This window comes from Triticum urartu, chromosome 5, assembly GCF_003073215.2.
Source record: "Triticum urartu cultivar G1812 chromosome 5, Tu2.1, whole genome shotgun sequence".
NCBI classification, from domain to species: Eukaryota; Viridiplantae; Streptophyta; class Magnoliopsida; order Poales; family Poaceae; genus Triticum; species Triticum urartu.
Window position 1 is genome coordinate 569200239 of NC_053026.1, and position 23305 is coordinate 569223543.

General features: G+C 46.4%; 2 protein-coding genes across 2 annotated transcripts; both read left to right on the forward strand.

The window, feature by feature from the left end:
• The first annotated feature begins 5081 nt into the window (after window positions 1-5081).
• Window positions 5082-5509, forward strand: LOC125506057 (protein PELPK1-like). Its single transcript, XM_048670933.1, has one exon. It carries the CDS (start codon window positions 5082-5084, stop codon window positions 5496-5498), a length of 417 nt encoding a protein of 138 aa, XP_048526890.1. The 3' UTR covers window positions 5499-5509.
• A 3395-nt stretch (window positions 5510-8904) lies between these two features.
• LOC125506058 (protein PELPK2-like) lies at window positions 8905-9628 on the forward strand. The gene has a single exon (XM_048670934.1). It carries the CDS (start codon window positions 8974-8976, stop codon window positions 9451-9453), a length of 480 nt encoding a protein of 159 aa, XP_048526891.1. The 5' UTR covers window positions 8905-8973; the 3' UTR covers window positions 9454-9628.
• The last annotated feature ends 13677 nt before the right edge of the window (window positions 9629-23305 follow it).

Below are 23305 nucleotides of genomic sequence, written 5' to 3' on the forward strand. Positions count from 1 at the left end.
TCTAGCTCTCTCATCCACTCACTCTCACCTCTAGCCCTCTCATCCACTCACTCTCATCCAGTACCCTAACCCCCCCTCAAATCTCTCACGAATCGGTCCGGTTTCACCGTTGGATCTTCAGTATTTCAAAACTAGAAGGTAAATCAACTCCACCCCCATCTTTTGGTTGGTTTAATGCATCATAGTTTTGTGTAAACCCTAGTTTGTTTTCCTCGTGGTTTAATGTATCATAGGTTTGGTACTAAGAGATTTGTGTGTTGTAGATGGCTAAGGGTACTCAGTGGGTGCTTAGCCCTATTGTTCATGTCCTAGGCTTGTCTCCATGTCTTGTGCAAGTTAGTGAAGTGGATCTCACTTTCGATTGGTTGAAGACTAAATTCATGTTGAAGCAAGGGTTGAAGGAAGAGGATTTTGTGTACTATGTCAGCAGGAAGCAGTCAGATGGCCCCGGCGGAAGAAAATTGGTTGACATAACTGATGATGACAAGATTCAAGAAATGCTGCAATAATGGGGATGGAAAAGGGTTGTTGACTTGCATTGCTACAGGAAACCGAGTTATATGTGATGTTCATGTCGTTTCAATTATCGTGGACCATCGTGGTTATGAACTACTTATGTCATTCGAGACTTTGTATGTGATGAACTTCTCATTCGAGACTATTTGTGTAATTTGAGATTATGTGATAACTATGTTTGTCATTTGCTATTATGTGAACACTAATGTTTGTCATTTGCTATTATGTGATACTATAGGTGTTTGATAGAACAAAATATCTATGTGAACACTAATGATTGTCATTCGATACAACAGGTGTTTGATAGAAAAAAACTACTACACCAGGGCCAGACGCCATGGACCCTGGCGTCTGGCTGCCATGTTTCTGCTGTCCCATGCCTCTGCTTTTGCTTCCAGTCGACCACCAGACGCCAGGGACCTTGGCGTCTGGTCCCCTGACTTCATACCATACACCATGGACCCTGGCATCTGGTCCCCTGACTTCATACCAGACGCCAAGGACCCTGGCGTCTGGGGCCCTGTACTAATTTTTGTACTTATTTCACACAAGAAGATAGCACATATATAATAATATGACAGGTTCATAAAACACAGAAGATAGCACATTTCACAGAATTTTCACCATGACAAATTCTTGTATACAAACGACAACAAGTTCACAGATTTTTCATCACGACAAATTCATGCATACATAAGACACCAAGTGCATACATAAGACACCAAATTCAAGACAACCTTAAAAGTTTTTACCACAACACCAAGTTCCTACATACAAACGCCACCTAGTTCATACACTTCCAAACAAGAAGCTCACTTCCTCCTTCCTCTCTTCACGAGTGCTGCAAGTGTAGGCTCCTCCTCTTCGCTAGCCTCCTCCTCCTCTTCATTGTATGCCTCCTCCTCCACCTCAATGTTGGCCTTATATCTTTGCATTCCTGTTGGGATAAGCTGATGAGGATACTCCGGACTATGGAATTGTGTGTTCCATGTCTTCTTTCTACCTTTCTTGCCTGGTGTCTTAGCTATGTCTTTGCCTTTCCTAGAGCGAGCATTGCCTTGTGTCGGTTGTATAACATGTGATGGTTGTGGAGCATCAACATCATACTCATGATCCTCTTGATGTGTTGCATCATACTCATGCTCCTCATCTTGTGTTGGCTCCTCTTGATGTGATGGCTCCTCTTCATGGACCTCCTCCTCCATGTCCTCATCGTTCTGGATATAACGCCGTCTATTAGCTCTGGCGCGGGTACCAGGTGCATACACGTCACTGGACTGAGCACCATGGCAAGAAAGCATTGCTGCCATCTTATGGAACCGCTTCTTGACCTTCTGCAACAACACAAAATATGCTATGATATGATATACAAATAAATAATCCGCGAAAAGAAACTTTTATAATATATTGGTCACACCTCCATCGTGCTCCTAAGAGTCCTCTCAGATAATACACCACCAGGTGGATGACTCAGTGCAACATTGGCATCGTTGACACACAAAAGCAACGATCTGCCCTGCAATTCATGAACAAAGCAAACTTATGTATTTGAAAGAAGACAACATGATGCATGCAAGTTTGTTAGAATAGGTCAAACAGACTACCATTTCGTCATGCATCGGTGCATAGTCAACGTGAGCCCCTCTGGTGTCTCTCACAGCCGTGTTGAAGGTATGATAACCTTCTGCAGTCTCCGGGTCTTCAGACACCAACTCCGACCACTCCTCGTGAGTCCAACCAGGCTTTAGCTTTAATCGGTAACGATCCGCATACCACACTTGATACTTCTGATATGCTGACTGATTGTGAGGTCTATTCTCTGATTGCACTATAGTGTCTCTTTGATTCCAAATTTCTATCCACGCACGGTGTTTGTTTGCCCAATCCGATATATCCCTTCGATCGAACCTACAAATGATGCACGGGACAAAGCATTAGCAAACATAGACTTATTCAATGCTCTACTACATATTCAAGGCATGCTTGCTCACCGATGCAGAGATAGCATTTCCTTGTTGCTCTCCTCAATTGGAATACCTTGTCTTCTTCCAAATTGTCTTGCCACACGGTCTACAAAATGCCACTCGACTGCGAAGAAGCATATCATTGGGCACCTCGCCCGCCAAAGATGGCTATCACGCGTGCACATCTCATTAAGATCATAGTCACGATCTTCCATATAAGGCAACCAATGTACCTGCAAAACAAAGAGATACATTGTTAGATACAAGTTTCATTCTTGACTAAATTTGGTCTCATCGAACTTCTCTATACCTGCTCAGCAGTCAAGGTGTCCAGCTCGTTCATATAGCACTTGTATCGCACATGCGAGCTTCCTGTGTACACTGTCACTTGTTCCCAATAGTAAGCAAGCGTAGGGCGCCGATATGGATCATCATCATGCAGCCCGTCTAGATTACCCTATGGGTTTGCCATGTTGGGGTCCTTGATATCGGGCCGTCCAACCGGGATCCGCTCCTACATCCACACGGATAGGCTCCAAACAAACCTAGCCAATGAGGATGTATCTCCCTTCCTGCGACACGACAAGTCAAGCTGCAATCAAACAAACATGTTAGATATGGAGGCGCATGACAAATGCAAGTTAAATTGTTGCAAATATCTCTTACCTGACGATACAAATATGCTAGCGCGGCCGAACCCCAGCTATACTGGGTATCCTAGTTATTGAGTAGCTCCAGGAACATCCAGAGGGCCGAGTTCCCGGTTGCATCTGAGAAGACTACCTTGGTTAGCAAATACCAAAGATAGGCCCGCGCGTACTGCTGCACAACCACGTCATTAGCACCCTGAGGACACGGATTGATGTTTCATCTAACTGCTTTTAGCCAAGAATGCCTCACTCTCGTGGTATCGGCCTTGCCTTCCTCAGGGGCGTCGGGCTGAACACCAATTAAAATGCCAGTCCGTTATCGCCAATTAACGGCATTGACACGACCGGTAACAGCTTGTCCGTTGATAGGAAGGCCGCTTATCATAGCCATGTCCTCAAGGGTCATCGTCATCTCCCCAAATGGAAGGTGGAACGAGTGAGTCTCCGGCCTCCAACGATTCACAAGTGCGGTCAGCGCCGCGTGGTTCACCGGCGGAGCGCGTCGCTTAAACTGCAACACGAATTGGAGAAGACCCAATCTCCGATTGTAAGGCTCGTACCGCGGGTCGTAAGTAAAGTCATCAGCCAAATGTCCCCTCATGCGCATAGCAACTACAAGCTGCAAATAAAGTGATGTTTTAATCAATAGAAGAACACAAATGAGAAACAGCGAAAATTGATAAGTCTTGCTTCTTACATGTCCGTTCTCAATGGCACGAGCACGATGCTCCTTATCCCACTCATCGATTAATCCGTCATACCAAGGTCCATCACCATCCGCCATCCTACAAAACAAATCACAAACATCTATGAATACATGAACAATATCAAATAATACAATTTTCTTCTCCAAGTTATGCCATATGAACACACCATTCTTCTCAAACATAACCACATCATTTTTTTCTTCTTCATATGCACACATAATTCTTCTTAAACATACCAACATCATCTCAAGCAAATAAATTTGTCAAATAATATGGTGTCACATATGCAAATACATATCATCTAGAGTACCGAATTTCACCATGTCTTTTGCAACTAAAGTATGCCAACAATAGGATTATCTACACATAGAGACATCATATTTAAATTCAACTGTATTGTTATACCACATACACACATCATCTATCAAACCAAATTATCAAACAAGTCTATTTTACATACAAAAATCATGTATTCATCACCCCTCTTAGTTAAAAAAAATTCCTATGGACAACATATGCACAAAACGGAATTGATTTTGCCTACATGTTCAACTACACATCATCTACTGCCTACCAAATCATCTATCAACTACAAACAATTTCCTAAAACAAAGAAACCATCTACTCATCTAACATCACCTAGTGTTGAATAATGCATCATAAAGAAGAGGACTCAACCCAAATAAATTGGAGGGGATGGGGGAGAATACCTCAAGGATGCTTGGGGGCCTCAGATCCACAAATTTAGATGGAGGATGGAGTAGATCAAGGGAGGATTTGGTGTGAGGGAGAAGAGGGGCGAAGGAGAGAAGCCCCTCTATTTCTTGCCTTCGGCCGTCGCAGGGAGAGGTTGGGGATGGGTGGGCTGGGCCCGCGCGTGGTGTTATCCACTTACCAGGGCCAGACGCCAGGGTCCTTGGCGTCTGGCCCCTTTGCCACGTCAGCAGGTCAACGGGCAGGCGGGCAGTGCGGGCCAGGGGCCAGACGCCAGGGTTCCTGGCATCTGGTTCGCAACCCAGACGCCAGGGATGTTGGCGTCACCCAAAGAGGTCAAAATCGATTTTTTTAAACGAGGTCAGATAGGGATTTTGTTAGCCTTTTAGGTCAGAAAAGTAATTTTGTCCACCCATGTCCATACATCGCAGCAGAGCAGAAGAAGCATCTTGCAATCACCTCCCACACACGAGAAAAAACTCTCTGTAACTGTCTAGTACCTACCTAGCAGGTCCTAGGTAGCCCTAGTCATGGCTTCCAATGCGAGCATGTTGGCCATGATCATGGCGTGCGCGCTCCTTCTCACCGGCAGCACGTGCGACGCTGCTCGCAACCTGGCCGACACGACCCCGGCGGCTGCCGCTCCGGCTGCTAGTGCCGTCCCTGGACTGCCGGCCATGCCGACCTTGCCCGCGGACACGCTCACCCTGATGCCACCCATGCCGTCGGTCACCCTCCCCACCGTGCCGCAGGTGACCCTGCCGCCCATGCCGGCCATCGTCGTGCCCAAGGCGGTGCTACCACCGATGCCCAAGGTCACCCTCCCCACAGTGACGATGGCGCCGATGCCCGCGATTGTCGTGCCCAAGGTGACGCTGCCGCCCTTGCCATTCGTCCCGAATGTGAACGTGCCTATGCCGTTTGCGGCGCCACCCCCGTCGGCGTAGACGCGCCCACGCGCGCGCGCCGGTGATCTGGCCCTGTCCATGATGTGTATTGATGGGGCTCCTTCCATGTGAGAGTGGCGCCAGGTCACTCCGTGGTCACGACACATATGTTACTGTTCTTACATGCAAGTTCTGCGTTTTAAGCGCGATGTATCAGTAGATCCTACTTTTTTTAGGTCTCAGTGTATGTATTCTTAGTCTGTTGGGTCGTCCCATTGTCTATATGTAATTGTTTACCAATCACAAAAGTTTCATATTTTCTATGAAAAGCTAACCTTCAACCGGCCGATCTCGCAAGCGCGTCCACCGGCTCCGTGTCCGTCAGATCGTCTAATGTAATGATCTGATGGACAAGAGCACCACGTGTCCATGTGTTTTTTGCAACTGAGGCTTTGTTTCAAAAAGGAGAGTTTTGCAATTGTCAGGCTTTTTGCGGCGGCGGTGACTCGTACGGCCAGGAGCGTGATGGCGGCGAGGAATCTCGCCGGATCTGATGAGGATGGCGCGCGGGTAGGAGGCAGGGACGTTCGGGAGCCGCGGGGGCGAAGACTCGTGCGGCTAGGAGCGCGACGACGACAAAGATTCCAGCCGGATCTCACCGGATCCGACGAGGAAGACCCGCGGGCAGGAGGTGGGGACGCTCGGGATTGGCGGGAGATTGTCTCGGCGAGGTCTGGCAGGGTTCACGGCGAGCTTCACATCGAGGACCCGCGACTGCACCGACGAACGGCGCTCCTTCAACGAGATATACAGAGAGATGGAGAAAACAAAAGGAAGTGGAGGATGGTGGCGAGGTGAGTTTGGTCGGAGGTCCGGGGCTCGCCGGCGGCGACGCGAAGACGGGGGCAGCCACCATCCGGCGAAGCTCGCGGTGAATGATGGTGTCGGGGGAGCTTGTTTTTGAATAAAGCTCTTCTTGCAATAGTCAACGTGTTTCTGAAACAAAGATCTTGTTGCAAAGATGGACCATATCCTCGCAAAAAAGAGCAAAGAGGAACCATATACAGAAATCTTTGAAATTCTGCAACAAGACCTTTGTTGCAAAAAAAATCTAAAGCAAGATCTCTGTTGCACAAAATAAAAAAATACAGGCACGGGCCATCTTTGAAATTTCTGGAACAAGATCTTTGTTGCGAAAAATTTCTACAATAAGATAGCTGTTGCAAAAAATAAAAATAACAGGCTTGGGCGATTGGAATAAGCAGACTGTTGCAGAAATACCACTCTTGTTGCAAAGGGTGGCTGCTTACGTTACATTGGTAGATCGGACGGTCATTAGTGTATCCATCAGTGGTCAGTGAGGCAGCGGATCATTTTTGAATTTCCGCCGAGAACACGTAGCGTGGCCCTTTCACTTGAGTGATTAATCGAACATCGTTCTGTTTTTGACAGATTCGAAATGAGTAACCAAAGAGTCGTCTGGTCTCCTCACCTAAACTTCTGCTCGGCGCCACTTAATGTCGCCGGAACCCTACCGTTGTTGTCAATGACCTTGTTCTTTTACAAAACCTTTGCCGTTTGTACTGTTGTTAGTGGCACTGACTAGTGTTGAGATTTTTTTTTTAAAAAAACTTTCTATTTATTTATTTTCAATCATGCCAACACGACGAACATCAAAAATAATAAAAATTACATCCAGATCAGTAGACCACCTAGCGACGACTACAAAAACTGTAACGAGCTGAAGTCGCGCTGCCGTCATCGCCCCTCCCTCACTGTAGCCGGGCAAAACTTTTTGTAGCAGATAGTCGGAAAGTCGTCGTGTTAAGCCCCCATAGAACCAGCGCAATGGAACAACAACCACCGCCGATAAAGAGTAACGTAGATCGGAGGGATCCTACCTGAAGACACATGAACGTAGACGAAATACGACCAAATCTGAGCAAATCCACCAATGACAGATCCGTCGGAGACACACCTCCACACGCCCACCAACGATGCTAGGCAGACCATCGGGACGGGGGCTAGGCGGGGAGAACCTTATTTCATCTTCAAGGAGCCACCGTCGTCTCATCTTCCTGAGTATGACACAAACCCTAATAAAACACGAAGGAGCAACTGAAAACAGAGCCCTCCAGCCGGGAAGGACCGAGATCCACCATGCTGCCATGGCCCTAAGGCCACTGAGTCAAACCAGCGGCGGTGCCAACGACAGGCAAGAGAGACTTTTCTTGGGGAGGACGGCTGACTGATGTTGAGATCTTGATGTAGGCACAACACAAGCGTAAAGGCCGCTTCTTTTATTTACGATCAAACATTTGAACATGAGCCTAAAAAAGGAAGTTTTAATTTGAACACAAGACACTAGTGTCAATCATGTCTCCAATGCTATCCCCTAATTTGCCCTCACATGTCCGAATTTGACGGTCCGGGCACTTTTGTACTCTAACGATATCCCTTGTTTGCGCGTGGACTTAACTGGACATTCGGAATCCCTTAGTATATCCCCAAATTAAGGGTTGTATAGGCGTGTCCGGATGTGTTCCCAAACACCGCCAACTTAACGTATATAAGACGAATAGGACAAAGAGGTGAATAATTGAGGGATAGTGTTGGATGGCTCAGCACGAATGAAGCCCAACTGCCGAAGCATGTTTCTGCAGGGCCGTCCACCAAATACTCAGATGTTGGCCACCAATTTCCTCCTTTTTTCTCCCACTCAAATAGTTGAGGCTGTCACGGGAGGTTACACCATCGTAAACGCACTTTGCAAAAAGTTAAGTTCACATTACAACTGACTTAAGAAGTTGAACGGATGAACATGAAGGAATAGGAACGGAAACAACATTGAAATGTCATGAAATCGTCATCTCTACATCAGAACGTCCAAGTCGGCCTAAAAGACTACACAAACAACCCACCTAAAAGGCGCGTGCTAGAAAAATCCGAGGCACCTGTCGATTTACCGAGCACCAAGTAACACGAATGGCACTGAAATTTTTTAACCATGTTCACCGAATATCTGAAGTTTACCACGGATTGACTATTCAAAATCAATCAGGCTGTTGCCACGCCCTTTCTTATTCGATTTCACATTGCGGTGGGCAAGGCACGAGGGGCTCGGCAGTCGGCACACATCCCTTTTGAAATACTTGTTTATCATGGAGAAAGAGTGACGAGGAGAGGTACCTGCAGCGCCAGCTCCTCACGTAAACACAGAAATTTGAGGCATCCATGCATGCATCGCATCCACATCGATCGACCGCTACAACTAATTTCCTTCTCGATCATATAAACATTTTGTCACTTCTGACTAACGTAAACACGTTATGGTTACCAACTATGGTTCTGGAGAAAGTTGTGTTGCCTACCATGGCGAGTCTGGCCAACAACCAATCTAATCAGGCCATCCATCACCTCACCTGGGCTATAAGTTCCAGGCATCGACCCCTGTCCTTGCATCCCAACGATCAGAGACATCTCGCAGTCCCTTCGCAGTAAACCATCTGAGAGAAACTCTAGCTAGGAGCTAGGCATGGCCTCCACCACGAGCTTCTTGTCCATGATCATGGCGTGCACGCTCCTCGCCAGCACGACGTGCCATGCCGCTCGCCACTTGGCCGACACCACCCCGGCGGCTGCCCCACCCGCTGCGGCTGCTGTCCCTGGCCTCCCGGCCGTGCCGACCATGCCGACGCTGCCACCGATGCCGGCTGTGCCGATGGTGTCGTCCTTGACTGTGCCACCTATGCCGACTGTGCCCACCATGCCGCAGGTGACACTGCCGCCCATGCCGGCTGTTCCTGCGGTGCCCAAGGTGACAATGCCCCCAATGCCCGCCATCGTCGTGCCTAAGGTGACCATGGCACCGATGCCCGCCGTCGTTGTGCCGAAGGTGACGATGCCACCGATGCCCGCCATTCCTTCCATGCCCAAGATGACGCTGCCGCCGATGCCTTCTATCCCGACCGTCAACGTGCCTATGCCATTCCTGGCGCCACCTCCATCAACTTAGGAGTGCCACGTGCATGGTGACGCGTGCACCATGTCGACGGTCACACGCTCCCATGTTCCAGTGGCTACATCACTTTGTTGCTCATGTGAAGTATTTGCTTTCGTGTTGTTTGCCTTACATTTCAATTCAGTTGTTAGTTATTGTGTGTTGATATTAAAGGGGTGTTCTTGTCCTAGTATCACTAGTGCGGAACCAGGCAATAGCACCGGTTCGTAAGGCCCTTTAGTGCCGGTTCGGTAACCGGCACTGAAGTGTGGGCACTAAAGCCCCCCCTTTTAGTATCGGTTCAGCACGAAGCGGTGCTAAAGGGCAACCACGTGACACGAGTCAGCTCCGGGGACAGGGAGCCCTTTAATACCGGTTGGTGACACCAACCGGTATTAAAAGGTTGGGGGGTTTTGGGTTTATTATTTATTTTTCATTTAATTTTATGTTTGCCATTTAATTCTTTTTCGTTTGCTGGTATTTTTCGATACTACATATTGTACACATTATACATATATATAAATATAATTTATAGTAGAACCGATCATATATATATATATATATATATATATATATATATCATTGAATGTCTCACAACCACCATTAATTCACACATATATACACACATGTATATATATATACATACAATTAGCTAGCTATATACAATTTCTTCTAATTGGTGCCTGATACGTCTCCAACGTATCTATAATTTTTGATTGCCCTATGCTATATTATCTACTGTTTTGGACTACATTGGGCTTTATTTTCCACTTTTATATTATTTTTGGGACTAACCTATTAACCGGAGGCCCTGCCCAGGATTGCTGTTTTTTTTTGCCTATTTTAGTGTTTCGAAGAAACGGAATATCAAACGGAGTCCAAACGGAATAAAACCTTCGGGAACGTGATTTTCTCACCGAACGTGATCCAGGAGACTTGGACCCTACTCCAAGGAGTCAAAGAGGCGGCCACGAGGGTGGGGGGCGCGCCCCCCCTAGGGTGCGCCCCCTGCCTCGTGGCCCCCTCGGAGCTCCACCGACGTACTTCTTCCTTCTATATATACCTACGTACCCCCAAACGATCAGAACAGGAGCCAAAAACCTAATTCCACCGCCGCAACTTTCTGTATCCACGAGATCCCATCTTGGGGCCTGTTCCGGAGCTCCGCCGGAGAGGGTCGTCATCACGGAGAGCTTCTACATCATCATAGCCTCTCTGATGAAGTGTGAGTAGTTTACCTCAGACCTTTGGGTCCATAGTTAGTAGCTAGATGGCTTCTTCTCTCTTTTTGGATCTCAATACAAAGTTCTCCCCCTCTCTCGTGGAGATCTATTCGATGTAATCTTCTTTTTGCGGTGTGTTTGTTGAGACCGATGAACTATGGGTTTATGATCAAGTCTATCTATGAATAATATTTGAATCTTCTCTGAATTCTTTTATGTATGATTGGTTATCTTTGCAAGTTTCTTCAAATTATCCGTTTGGTTTGGCCAACTAGATTGGTAGTTCTTGCCATGGGAGAAGTGCTTAGCTTTGGGTTCGATCTTGCGGTGTCCTTTCCCAGTGACAGAAGGGGCAGCAATGCACGTATTGTATCGTTGCCATCGAGGATAATAAGATGGGGTTTATTTCATATTGCATGAATTTATCTCTCTACATCATGTCATCTTGCTTAAGGCGTTACTCTGTTTTTAACTTAATACTCTAGATGCATGCTGGATAGCGGTCGATGAGTGGAGTAATAGTAGTAGATGCAGAATCGTTTCGGTCTACTTGTCACGGACGTGATGCCTATATACATGATCATGCCTAGATATTCTCATAACTATGCTCAATTCTATCAATTGCTCAACAGTAATTTGTTCACCTACCGTAGAATACTTATGCTCTTGAGAGAAGCCACTAGTGAAACCTATGGCCCCCGGGTCTATTCTCATCATATCAATCTCCATCACTTTAATCTTGCTTTGCTTTTTTACTTTGCTTATACTTTTTACTTTGCATCTTTATACCAAAAATATCAAAAATATTATATCTATCAGATCTCACTCTCGTAAGTGACCGTGAAGGGATTGACAACCCCTAATCAAGTTGGTTGCGAGTAGCTATCGTTTTGTGCAGGTACGAGGGACTTGAGCGTGGCCTCCTACTAGATTGATACCTTGGTTCTCAAAAACTGAGGGAAATACTTACGCTACTCTGCTGCATCATCCCTTACTCTTCGGGGAAAACCAACGCAAGCTCAAGACGTAACAAGAAGGATTTCTGGCGCCGTTGCCGGGGAGTCTACGCAAAAAGTCAACATACCAAGTACCCATCACAATCCCTATCTCTCGCATTACATTATTTGCCATTTGCCTCTCCCCCACTTCACCCTTGGCGTTTTATTCGCCCTCTCTCTCTCTATCCTCCCTCTCTATTTGCCTCTTTTACCCGTTTGCTCTTGTCTGCTCGTGTGCTAGTTTGCTTGTTTGTCGCGATGGCTCAAGATAATACTAAATTGTGTGACTTCACCAATACCAACAACAATGATTTTATTAGCACTCCGATTGCTCCTCTTACCGATGCCGAATCTTGTGAAATTAATACTGCTTTGTTGAATCTTGTTATGAAAGATCAATTTGCCGGCCTTCCTAGTGAAGATGCCGCTACTCATCTGAATAGCTTCGTTGATTTATGTGATATGCAAAAGAAAAAATATGTCGATAATAATGTCGCTAAATTGAAGGTATTTCCTTTTTCGCTTAGAGATCGTGCTAAATCTTGGTTTTCATCTTTGCAAAAAAATAGTATTGATTCTTGAAACAAGTGCAAAGATGCTTTTATCTCTAAGTATTTTCCTCCCGCTAAGATCATCTCTCTTAGAAACGATATTATGAACTTTAAGCAACTTGATCATGAACATGTTGCACAAGCTCGGGAGAGAATGAAATTAATGATACATAATTGCCCTACTCATGGTTTGAATTTGTGGATGATCATACAAAATTTTTATGCCGGATTGAATTTTGCTTCTAGAAATCTTTTAGATTCGGCAGCGGGAGGCACTTTTATGGAAATCACTTTAGGAGATGCTACTAAACTCCTATATACTATTATGGTTAATTATTCTTAATGGCATACTGAAAGATCTTCTAATAAAAAAGTGCATGCGATAGAAGAAATCAATGTTTTGAGTGGAATAATTTTGGTAACAACGCTTATAGAGGGAATTTTAATCCTAGGCCATATCCTAGTAATCCTTCTAATAATTATGGGAATTCCTACAACAACTCTTATGGAAATTATAATAAGATGCCCTCTGAATTTGAGAATAGTGTTAAAGAGTTTATGAATTCACAAAAGAATTTTAATGCTTTGCTTGAAGAGAAATTGCTTAAAGTTGATGATTTGGCTAGAAACGTTGATAGAATTTCTCTTGAGATTGCTTCTTTAAAGATTAGATCTATTCCTCCTAAGCATGATATCAATGAGTCTCTCAAAGCCATGAGAATTTCCATTGATGAGTGCAAGGAAAGAACCGCTAGGATGCGTGCTTCCAAAGATGCCTTTATTAAAGCATGTTCTTCCAATTCCTATGAAAATCAAGATGAAGATCTAAAAGTTATTGATGTGTCTCCTATTAAATCTTTGTTTTGCAATATGAATCTTGATGAAACTGAATATGATCTTCATTTACCTAGAAGGCGTTCTAAATATTCAGAGTATTTAGATCTTTATGATGAAATTGATGAAAGTGGGATTTAAAGAAATAAAAATCTAGATGTTGCTAAACCCACTATATTGGATTTCAAGGAATTTAATTATGAAAGTTGCTCTTTAATTGATTGTATTTCCTTGTTGCAATCCGTGCTAAATTCTCCACATGCTTATAGTCAAAATAAAGCCTTCATCGAACATATTGTTGATGCTTTGGTGCAATCTTATGAAGAAAAACTTGAGTTGAAAGTCTCTATCCCTAGAAAAATCTATGATGAGTGGGAACCAACTATTAAAATTAAAATTAAAGATCATGAGTTTTATGCTTTGTGTGATTTGGGTGCTAGTGTCTCCACTATCCCCAAAACTTTGTGTGATTTGCTAGATTTCCGCGATTTTGATGATTGCTCTCTAAACTTGCATATTGCGGATTCTACTATTAAGAAACCTATGGGAAGGATTAATGATGTTCTTATTGTTGGAAATAAGAATTATGTGCCCGTAGATTTCATTGTTCTTGATATAGATTGCAATCCTTCTTGCCCTATTATTCTTGGTAGACCTTTCCTTAGAACGGTTGGTGCGATTATTGATATGAAGGAAGGGAATATTAGATTTCAATTTCCATTAAAAAATGGCATGGAACACTTTCCAAGAAAGAAAATAAAATTGCCATATGAAACTATCATGAGAGCCACTCATGGATTGCCTACCAAAGATGGCAAAACCTAGATCTATCCTCGCTTTTATGCCTAGCTAGGGGCGTTAAACGATAGCGCTTGTTGGGAGGCAACCCAATTTTATTTTTATTCCTTGATTTTTGCTCCTGATTAGTAATAAATAAATTATTTAGCCTCTGTTTTGTTTGTGTTTTTTTGTGTTTAATTAGTGTTTGTGCCAAGTAGAACCGTTGGGAAGACTTGGGGAAAGTCTTGTTGAACTTGCTGTAAAAAAACAGAAACTTTAGCACTCACGAGAACTTCTGTAATTTTTATTTGAAGAGTGATATTTAGTTAATTCTTTTTGCAGATGATTAATAGATAAATTCCTCACGTCCATAAATTTATTTTAGAATTTTTTGGGTTCCAGATCTTGCGCTAGCTACAGATTACTACAGACTGTTCTGTTTTTGACAGATTCTGTTTTTCGTGTGTTGTTTGCTTATTTTGATTAATCTATGGTTAGTAAAATAGTTTATAATCCATAGAGAAGTTGGAATACAGTAGGTTTAACACCAATATAAATAAATAATGAGTTCATTACAGTACCTTGAAGTGGTCTTTTGTTTTCTTTCGCTAACGGAGCTCACGAGTTTTCTACTTTAAGTTTTGTGTTGTGAAGTTTTCAAGTTTCGGGTGAATTCTTTTGATGGATTATGGAACAAGGAGTGGCAAGAGCCTAAGCTTGGGGATGCCCATGGCACCCCCAAGATAATCCAAGGACACCTGTGGGAGTCCTGGATTAGGGGGTCTCCGGACAGCCGGACTATCTCCATTGGCCGGACTGTTGGACTATGAAGATACAAGATTGAAGACTTCGTCTCGTGTCCGGATGGGACTCTACTTGGCGTGGAAGGCAAGCTAGGCAATACGGATATGGATATCTCCTCCTTTGTAACCGACCTTGTGTAACCCTAACCCTCTCCGGTGTCTATATAAACCGGAGGGTTTTAGTCCGTAGGACAACATCAACTACAACACACAATCATACCATAGGCTAGCTTCTAGGGTTTAGCCTCTCTGATCTCGTGGTAGATATACTCTTGTACTACCCATATCATCAATATTAATCAAGCAGGATATAGGGTTTTACCTCCATCAAGAGGGCCCGAACCTGGGTAAAACATTGTGTCCCCTGCCTCCTGTTACCATCCGCCTTAGACGCACAGTTCGGGACCCCCTACCCGAGATCCGTCGGTTTTGACACCGACATTGGTGCTTTCATTGAGAGTTCCTCTGTGTCGTCGCCATTAGGCTTGATGGCTCCTACTATCATCGATGGCGATGCAGTCCAGGGTGAGACTTTTCTCCCCGGACAGATCTTCGTGTTCGGCGGCTTTGCACTGCGGGCCAATTCGCTTGGCCATGTGGAGCAGATTGAAAGTTACGCCCCTGGCCATCAGGTCAGGTTTGGAAGCTTAAAATACACGGCCGATATCCGTGGAGACTTGATCCTCGACGGATTCGAGCCTCTGCCTTGTGCGTCACGCGGTCACGTTGAGTACGATTTAGCTCTACCATCGGATAGTGTTCAAGAGATCGCACAGGCAGCCGCTCCGACCCTCAATTCGGAGCCAGGTGCGCCTTCTGCGGACGGGTGGATGGACCCCGCCATGGAAGCCTTACCCTTAGCGGCGATCGAGCCGAACATCGACCTTATCTTGCATGAGAGCCGTGTTGTTAAACTGCCGGATCCTTCTCCGGCCACGGTCTCCGAACCGCTTGCGCTCATTCCCATCGAATCCGATTGGGCGCCGATCATGGAGTTTACCTCCATGGATATTTTTCAGCACTCACCCTTTGGCGACATATTGAACTCATTAAGGTCTCTCTCCTTGTCAGGAGGATCCTGGCCGAACTATGTCCGGCAGGACTGGGATGCGGACGACGAAGAAATTCGCGGCCCACCCACCACCCACTTAGTAGCCACTGTCGATGACTTAACCGACATGCTCGACTTCGACTCCGAAGACATCGACGGTATGGACGACGATGCGGGAGACTTAGAGGAACCACTGCCCACAGGGCACTGGACGCACACTTCACCACATGACCTATACATGGTGAACACACCAAAAGAAAATGACGACGAGGAACGGAAGGACGCAACGAAGGGTTGTCCCCTCGAGAAGCAGTCAAAGAGGCGGCGACGCCGCTCCAAATCCCGCCTCGACAGAAACAATGATCATACAGACCCAGCGTTAGAGCAGGGGGGACCATTGCCGGACCACGGCAACACGAAGGATCAAGCCGAACAACCTGACTCTGTCAAAGATAATAGTCTGGACGACTTCACACCGGACAGACACCCGGAGCAACAGAATGCCTGTCAAAGGCTTGTTGCCACCGCGAGGAGTCTAAAAAAGTAGAAGCAAAGACTCAAGGCTGCACAAGACACACTCGGAATCAGATGGAGCAAAGTACTCAACGCAGCAGCGAAGTACGGTGGTAATCGCCCCACCAAGAGCTACCCGAAGCGGAAGTTGCTACCCGAATTCAATGAGGAGGCCTTAGATCCCCCGCAACCAAAAATTAAAACGGCCACCTGGCCGGATAGATGACCTCACAGCCAACATGGAGCGGCAAGAAATGCTACACATAAGCCAATACGCGATCCACGCGAGGGCTCGCATCAAAAGGACGGCGCAACCAGATCCATCTATGGACCACGCAGGCGCGCTCCAGCATACGATGCAACACAACAAACATCCGAACACTACGGTACACCCAGATACAGGGGTGCCGCACACCCCCTATGTTTCACCGACGAGGTACTGGACCATGAATTTCCAGAGGGATTCAAACCCGTAAACATAGAGGCATACGACGGAACAACAGACCCTGGGGACTGGATTGAGGACTATATCCTCCATATCCATATGGCTCGAGGAGATGATCTCCACGCCATTAAGTATTTACCCCTCAAACTCAAAGGGCCAGCTCGGCACTGGCTTAAAAGCCTCCCCGAAAGCTCCATTGGAAGCTGGGAAGAGCTCGAAGACGCTTTTCGGGCAAATTTTCAAGGGACTTATATCCGACCTCCGGACAAGGACGATTTGAGTCATATAACTCAACAACCCGGAGAGTCAGCCCGAAAGCTTTGGAATAGGTTCCTTACTAAAAAGAACCATATAGTGGACTGTCCGAACGCCGAAGCCTTGTCAGCTTTTAAGCATAGCGTCCGTGATGAATGGCTTGCCAGACACCTTGGCCAAGAAAAGCCGAGAACAATAGTAGCACTAACAAGCCTCATGACCCGCTTTTGCACAGGTGAGGATAGCTGGCTAGCTAGATGCAGCACCAGCGACCCCAGTACATCCGAAGTTAGAGATGGAAACGGGAAATCACGGCGCAACAACAATAATAAACGCCGGAATAAAGAAGACAGCACGAAGAGCACGGCAGTAAACACCGGATTCAAAAGCTCTCGGCCAAGTCAGCAAAAGCCGCCCTCTAAAGGCGCCAGAGACGAACTGTCCAGCCTAAACAAAATTTTGGACCAAGTATGTCAGATCCATAGTACCCCGGGTAAACCTGCTAATCATACCCACAGAGAATGTTGGGTCTTGAAGCAGTCCGGCAATCTCAACGCCGTACACAAGGGGGAAGATACACCAAGCGAAGACGAGGATGAGCCTATCAAGCAAGACACTGGGGAACAAACAAAATTTCCACCAGAAGTCAAAACAGTAAACGTGTTACACGTGATAAAGGGGAGAAACAAAGCGGCACTCCCAGATAAATATGCCCAAAGGCCTATCACCGCGGAGTCCTGCCACTGGTCGTTTCAACCGATCACTTTTGACCATCGGGATTACTCAGCAAGTATCCGGCGTGCAGGATGGGCTGCCCTGGTAGTAGACCCAATAATTAACGGATACCACTTTACACGAGTCCTGATGGACGGTGGCAGCAGTTTAAATCTGATATACCAGGATACAATCCGCAAAATGGGGATAGACCCAACGAAAATTTTCCTAAGCAATACTACCCTTAAAGGAGTAACGCCAGGCCCAGGGGCTCATTGCACGGGCTCCCTGCTACTAGAGGTTATATTCGACTTCCCCGATAACTTCTATAGCGAACATTTCACATTTCACATTGCTCCGTTCCAAAGTGGCTATCAAGCACTACTTGGACGTGAAGCTTTCGCTCGCTTTAATGCAATACCGCACTACGCTTCCCTTACGCTTAAGATGCCCGGTCCACGTGGCATCATTATAGTAAACGGAAATATTAAGCGATCCCTGCGCGCCGAAGAGAGTGCGACTGCCTTGGCAGCCGCACACTAAAAAGGGCCTCACCAGCTAAAGCATTTGATAGGTTGTCAAGACCACGGACACGGTTAGACGAGTCCGGCGCAACCATATGTAACTCACATAGGTTTGATAAGCCACACCCCTATTACAAATACAAGAGGCTCAACACGCGCTGAAAAGTGGCAATTTTTACTCATCTTGAATTATACATGGTTTCTTCAAACCTGCCTTTTTGCATGACAACTTTTCACCTAAGTTTCTCTCTTTTACAGATGACCATCGTGCTACACCCGTCCAGGATACGGCACAACGGAGACACAGGCGCAGACGTGCAGCAGGGACCCGCCCCAAGGATTCTTTTTAGATTAAGACCCTGCGTCAACCTTTTTTACTGTCTCTTGTTGATACACATCCCTGGGATTCTCAGTACAATTGAGAAGGATGCTGGCGTCTTGGCATGTGGCCACGTCAGAATAATGCACGTACCTGGACACCAGGGGCTTCTTACAAAGGGCACTATTTAGGCCCGGTTTATACCATAAAGACCGAATACCTTAGGGAGTGTTCGGCGTCGCGAGTTTGGCCTTATATGCATCAACTCCAAATCATGTCTTTGGTCAAATGTTGGGTTTGCCCGGCTCCTATGTTTTGGTACCTTATGTTCCACTCTATCAGCTAAGGTAGCACTAGGAGAACTACTGCGATTGTGCCTCGGGTCATCCGGACGAGCACCTCAGTAGAGAAAGCCGAAAACTGACTGTCATGATATAGCGTGAGACTGGTCAACCACTCGATGACCTATCGGAATGTTAGAATTCCTCCGCCTTAACGAAGGGCCGTTTCCCAGCCAGGCATGTACGCACCCCGAATTCGGGAGAGTGCAGAGCCAACAGGGGCTATATAGTAGCCCCACCGTCAAACTCCTATGGCTAAGTGAAAGTGTTAAAGCATTATAGTCCGGTTGCGTCGTTCGCTGCGCTATCACCTCCTTAATAGGACCAAGACGTTGGGTTAAGTGCGAACACGCTTCTTCTACGAACGCCTCCGCATTATATGCGTGGGGGCTGAAGCCGACGACTGCAATCTTTCAGGTTATACACATGTATACATAAACGGCCGCACAGGAGGCATCATATTACTTTCAGGCAAAAGTATAAACACAGCCTTAATAAATTTCATAAAAACATTGTGTTTACAAAGGGAATACATGTCACTCAAACATAATATTCTTCGAGCACTGGGCCTCTATCAAACGAGCACCCTCGAGAACCTCTTCGAAATAGTGCTCGGCAGCCACTCGGCCTATGGCCGAACCCTGCGCCGCAACAGTGGTAGCATACATCTCTGCCCAGTATGCTTTAACACGGGCAAGGGCCATCCGCAAGCCTTCTATACACGCCGACCTCTTCATCGCATTGATGCGCGGCACTGCACCAAGGAACTGCTGCACTAAGCTGAAATAGCTGTTCGGTTTCGACTTTTCCGGCCACAGCTGATCCACGACAGACCTCAGGGCGAGTCCGGACAACCTATTCAGTTCGGCCCATTCGGCTAGCTGATTAGTCAATGGAAGCGGATGCTCTGGAACATTGAATTGCGACCAGAACAGCTTGTCCACTTCACGATCTGTTTGACCTTGGAAGTATTTGGCTGCATCGGCAGCGCTCGCCGCCAAGTCCATATATGCGTCTGCCGAACTCCACAGCCGATCCAGAGGGGCATACCGTGGATCTCCGAACTTTCTCCGTAGCATGAACAGCTTCCCAGCCATAATATCCCCGGCTTCACGCAGCTCCTCCTTCTTCGCTCTCATAGCAGAGCGTGTGTCTTTGTTCGCCATCGTGGCCTTTTCAAGGTCCGCTGCCTTCAATCGGTTCTCTTTTTCAAAGACCTGGCAACGGTCGGCAGTGTCTTTTAATTCTATGGCCATCTTGGCCATCTGCTCTTTGCTCTCACAATGCGCGGCCTTCTCGGCTTTCAACTCTTCGACCGCCTTCAAAGCAGCCGCATTACTAATCCTTGCTTGTTCTTTGGCTCGGGCAAGTTCCACCCGCAAGGTTTCCACGGTGGCAGCTCCATCTGCAGTCACAACATATTAAAGATACTGGCATCATGCTGCTCTTACTATGTGGCATTCACCAGAAATTAACACTTACCCTGTGCCTCATCAAGCCTCTTGTTAACAAGCTTGATGTCGGCATCCGCCGCATCCAGTTGCCGCTTCAGTTCGGCAAATTCATGAGTCTGGCTAGCCACCGGAGCTCCCACTACCTGCACATTAAAGCGGTACAGTTATTGCCTGGGACTACGATCCTCTATTTGCCGCCGTTCTCGGCGACAACCAGAGTCTCAGGGGCTACTATCTACACAGGGCACACCTAAAAATGTGCGGTACCATCACAAATGTACACCATTTTACGTACCTCAAAGCCTGTCAGTAGACTCATAAAGGCATCATGCAACCCGCTTTCGGCGGATGAGATCCTTTCCATCACCGTACCCATCAATGTATGGTGTTCTTCTGAGAGGGCCGCTCGCTCCAACAGCTCTCTCAGTACGTCCGACCGCATACCAGGCGGTGTCGGACTCTTCTGTTTGCCCTCTTCGAGAGCTGAACGCTGGGGACTTCGGGTGACTATAGGATTATCTTCTGGCCTCACCAGATCTGGAGAGGCCCTCCGTGATGACACTTCAAGGTCGCCCGCTTCTTGAGCGGAGGAGTCCGGGGAGGCGTTTCGCTCTCCATCATCTCCGGAAGAAGATCCCCCGAAGATGGACTCTGCTGAGAAGGGCTAAGATCCGACTGCAATAAATATTTCGGTTATTTTCCTCAGAGGCAAGTTAGTATATCTCAACTATTAAAGTACTTTCTGATTACTTACAGCTCATTGGAGGGCTGATCCCCGCGTGGACTTTGTGCGGCAAGAGCACCCTCCAAGGCAGGACCCTCCGGCGGAGATTTCTTCTCCCGCTTGGAAACCCTGGTTTCTGGATCTTCAGAGGTAGTCCTCTTCCTTCCCCGGGGTGAGAGCCGATTCCTCCCCTCGGTTATCCTCCCTCACGGAGGCGCTCGTTCCCTCGGTCGGAATGGGTAGCGATGGAGGTCCGCTTTCGCCCTCATTATTCCCCCCTTTGCCTTCCTTTGAGGGCTCCGGGCAAGGTGCTAGCTCGAGCATCTTTTCCAGTACCGAATTTTCCAAACCCTCAGGAAGGGGGGCCGAACACCAAATCATCTTCGCCTTTGTTATCCAGACCCTTCGAAGAGATTTTGGATGCGGCTTTGCAGTACAGGCACGTCCTTGGCAGGACCCCAGCTCAGCCCTCTGTTAATCCATGACATCAGTTGTGGTGGAGGGCCTGAGCGGAAAGCAGGGCAACCACCCACTTGGCACTTCTGGGAGCTGTGATATAAAACCACCCCTGTTGCCATAATCCGGACACCTCTGGAAAGGAACCTTTGGGCCACGGAGCTCCTGCTATCTTGCTTATTAATGCGCCTCCGCACGCTGCATACTGCCCCTCGACCATCTTCGGCTTCACGTCTGATACGTCTCCAACGTATCTATAATTTTTGACTGCTCCATGCTATATTATCTACTGTTTTGGGCAATATTGGGCTTTATTATCCACTTTCATATTATTTTTGGGGTCCTGCCAGAACGCAAGATAGATCGGGAGTTCCGCCGCCAAAAGCCTCCGTAGCCACCGAAAACCAATCTAGACCCGTTCCGGCACCCCGCCGGAGGGGGCAATCCTTCTCCGGTGGCCATCTTCATCATCCCGGTGCCCTCCATGACGAGGAGGGAGTAGTTCTCCCTCGGGGCTGAGGGTATGTACCAGTAGCTATGTGTTTGATCTCTCTCTCTCTCTCATGTTCTTGAGGTGATACAATCTTGATGTATCGCGAGCTTTGCTATTATATTTGGATCCTATGATGTTTCTTCCCCCCTCTACTCTCTTGTAATGAATTGAGTTTTCCCCTTGAAGTAATCTTATCAGATTGAGTCTTTAAAGACTTGAGAACACTTGATGTATGTCTTGCCGTGAATATCTGTGGTGACAATGGGATATCACGTGCCACTAGATGTATGTTTTGGTGACCAACTTGCGGGTTTCGTGACATTGGGAACCTATGCATAGGGGTTGGCACACGTTTTCGTCGTGATTCTCCGGTAGAACTTTGGGGCACTCTTTGAGGTCCTTTGTGTTGGTTGAATAGATGAATCTGAGAGTGTGTGATGCATATCGTATAATCATGCCCACGGATACTCGAGGTGACATTGGAGTATCTAGGTGACATTAGGGTTTTGGTTGATTTGTATCTTAAGGTGTTATTCTAGTACAAACTCTAGGGCTGTTTGTGACACTTATAGGAATAGCCCAACGGATTGATTGGAAAGAATAACTTTGAGGTGGTTTCATACCCTACCATAATCTCTTCGTTCTTTCTCCGCTATTAGTGACTTTGGAGTGACTCTTTGTTGCATGTTGAGGGATAGTTTTATGATCCAATTATGTTAGTATTGTTGAGGGAACTTACACTAGTGAAAGTATGAACCCTAGGCCTTATTTCCTATCATTGCAATACCGTTTATGCTCACTTTTATCACTTGTTACCTTGCTGTTTTTATAATTTCAGATTACAAATACATTTATCTACTATCCATATACCACTTGTATCACCATCTCTTCGCCGAACTAGTGCACCTATACAATTTACCATTGTATTGGGTGTGTTGGGCACACAAGAGACTCTTTGTTATTTGGTTGCAGGGTGATGACCCACAAGTATAGGGGGTCTATCGTAGTCCTTTCGATAAGTAAGAGTGTCAAACCCAACGAGGAGGCCGAGAAATTTTTGAGAAGTCCTTAATGAACCTCCTGTAAAATCCGGCGTGACCAAGGAAACTTCTTATACCTTTGATGTCCTTGGGACATGGCATCTTTTCAATAGCATCAACCTTGGCTTTATCAACTTCAATACCTCTTTCAGAAACTTTGTGCCCCAAGACAATACCTTCATTAACCATAAAGTGGCACTTTTCCCAATTCAAGACAAGATTAGTTTCTTCACATCTCTGCAAAACTCGATCAAGATTGCTCAAGCAATCATCAAAAGAGGAACCATAGACGGAAAAGTCATCCATGAAAACCTCACAAATCTTTTCACAAAAGTCAGAGAATATAGCC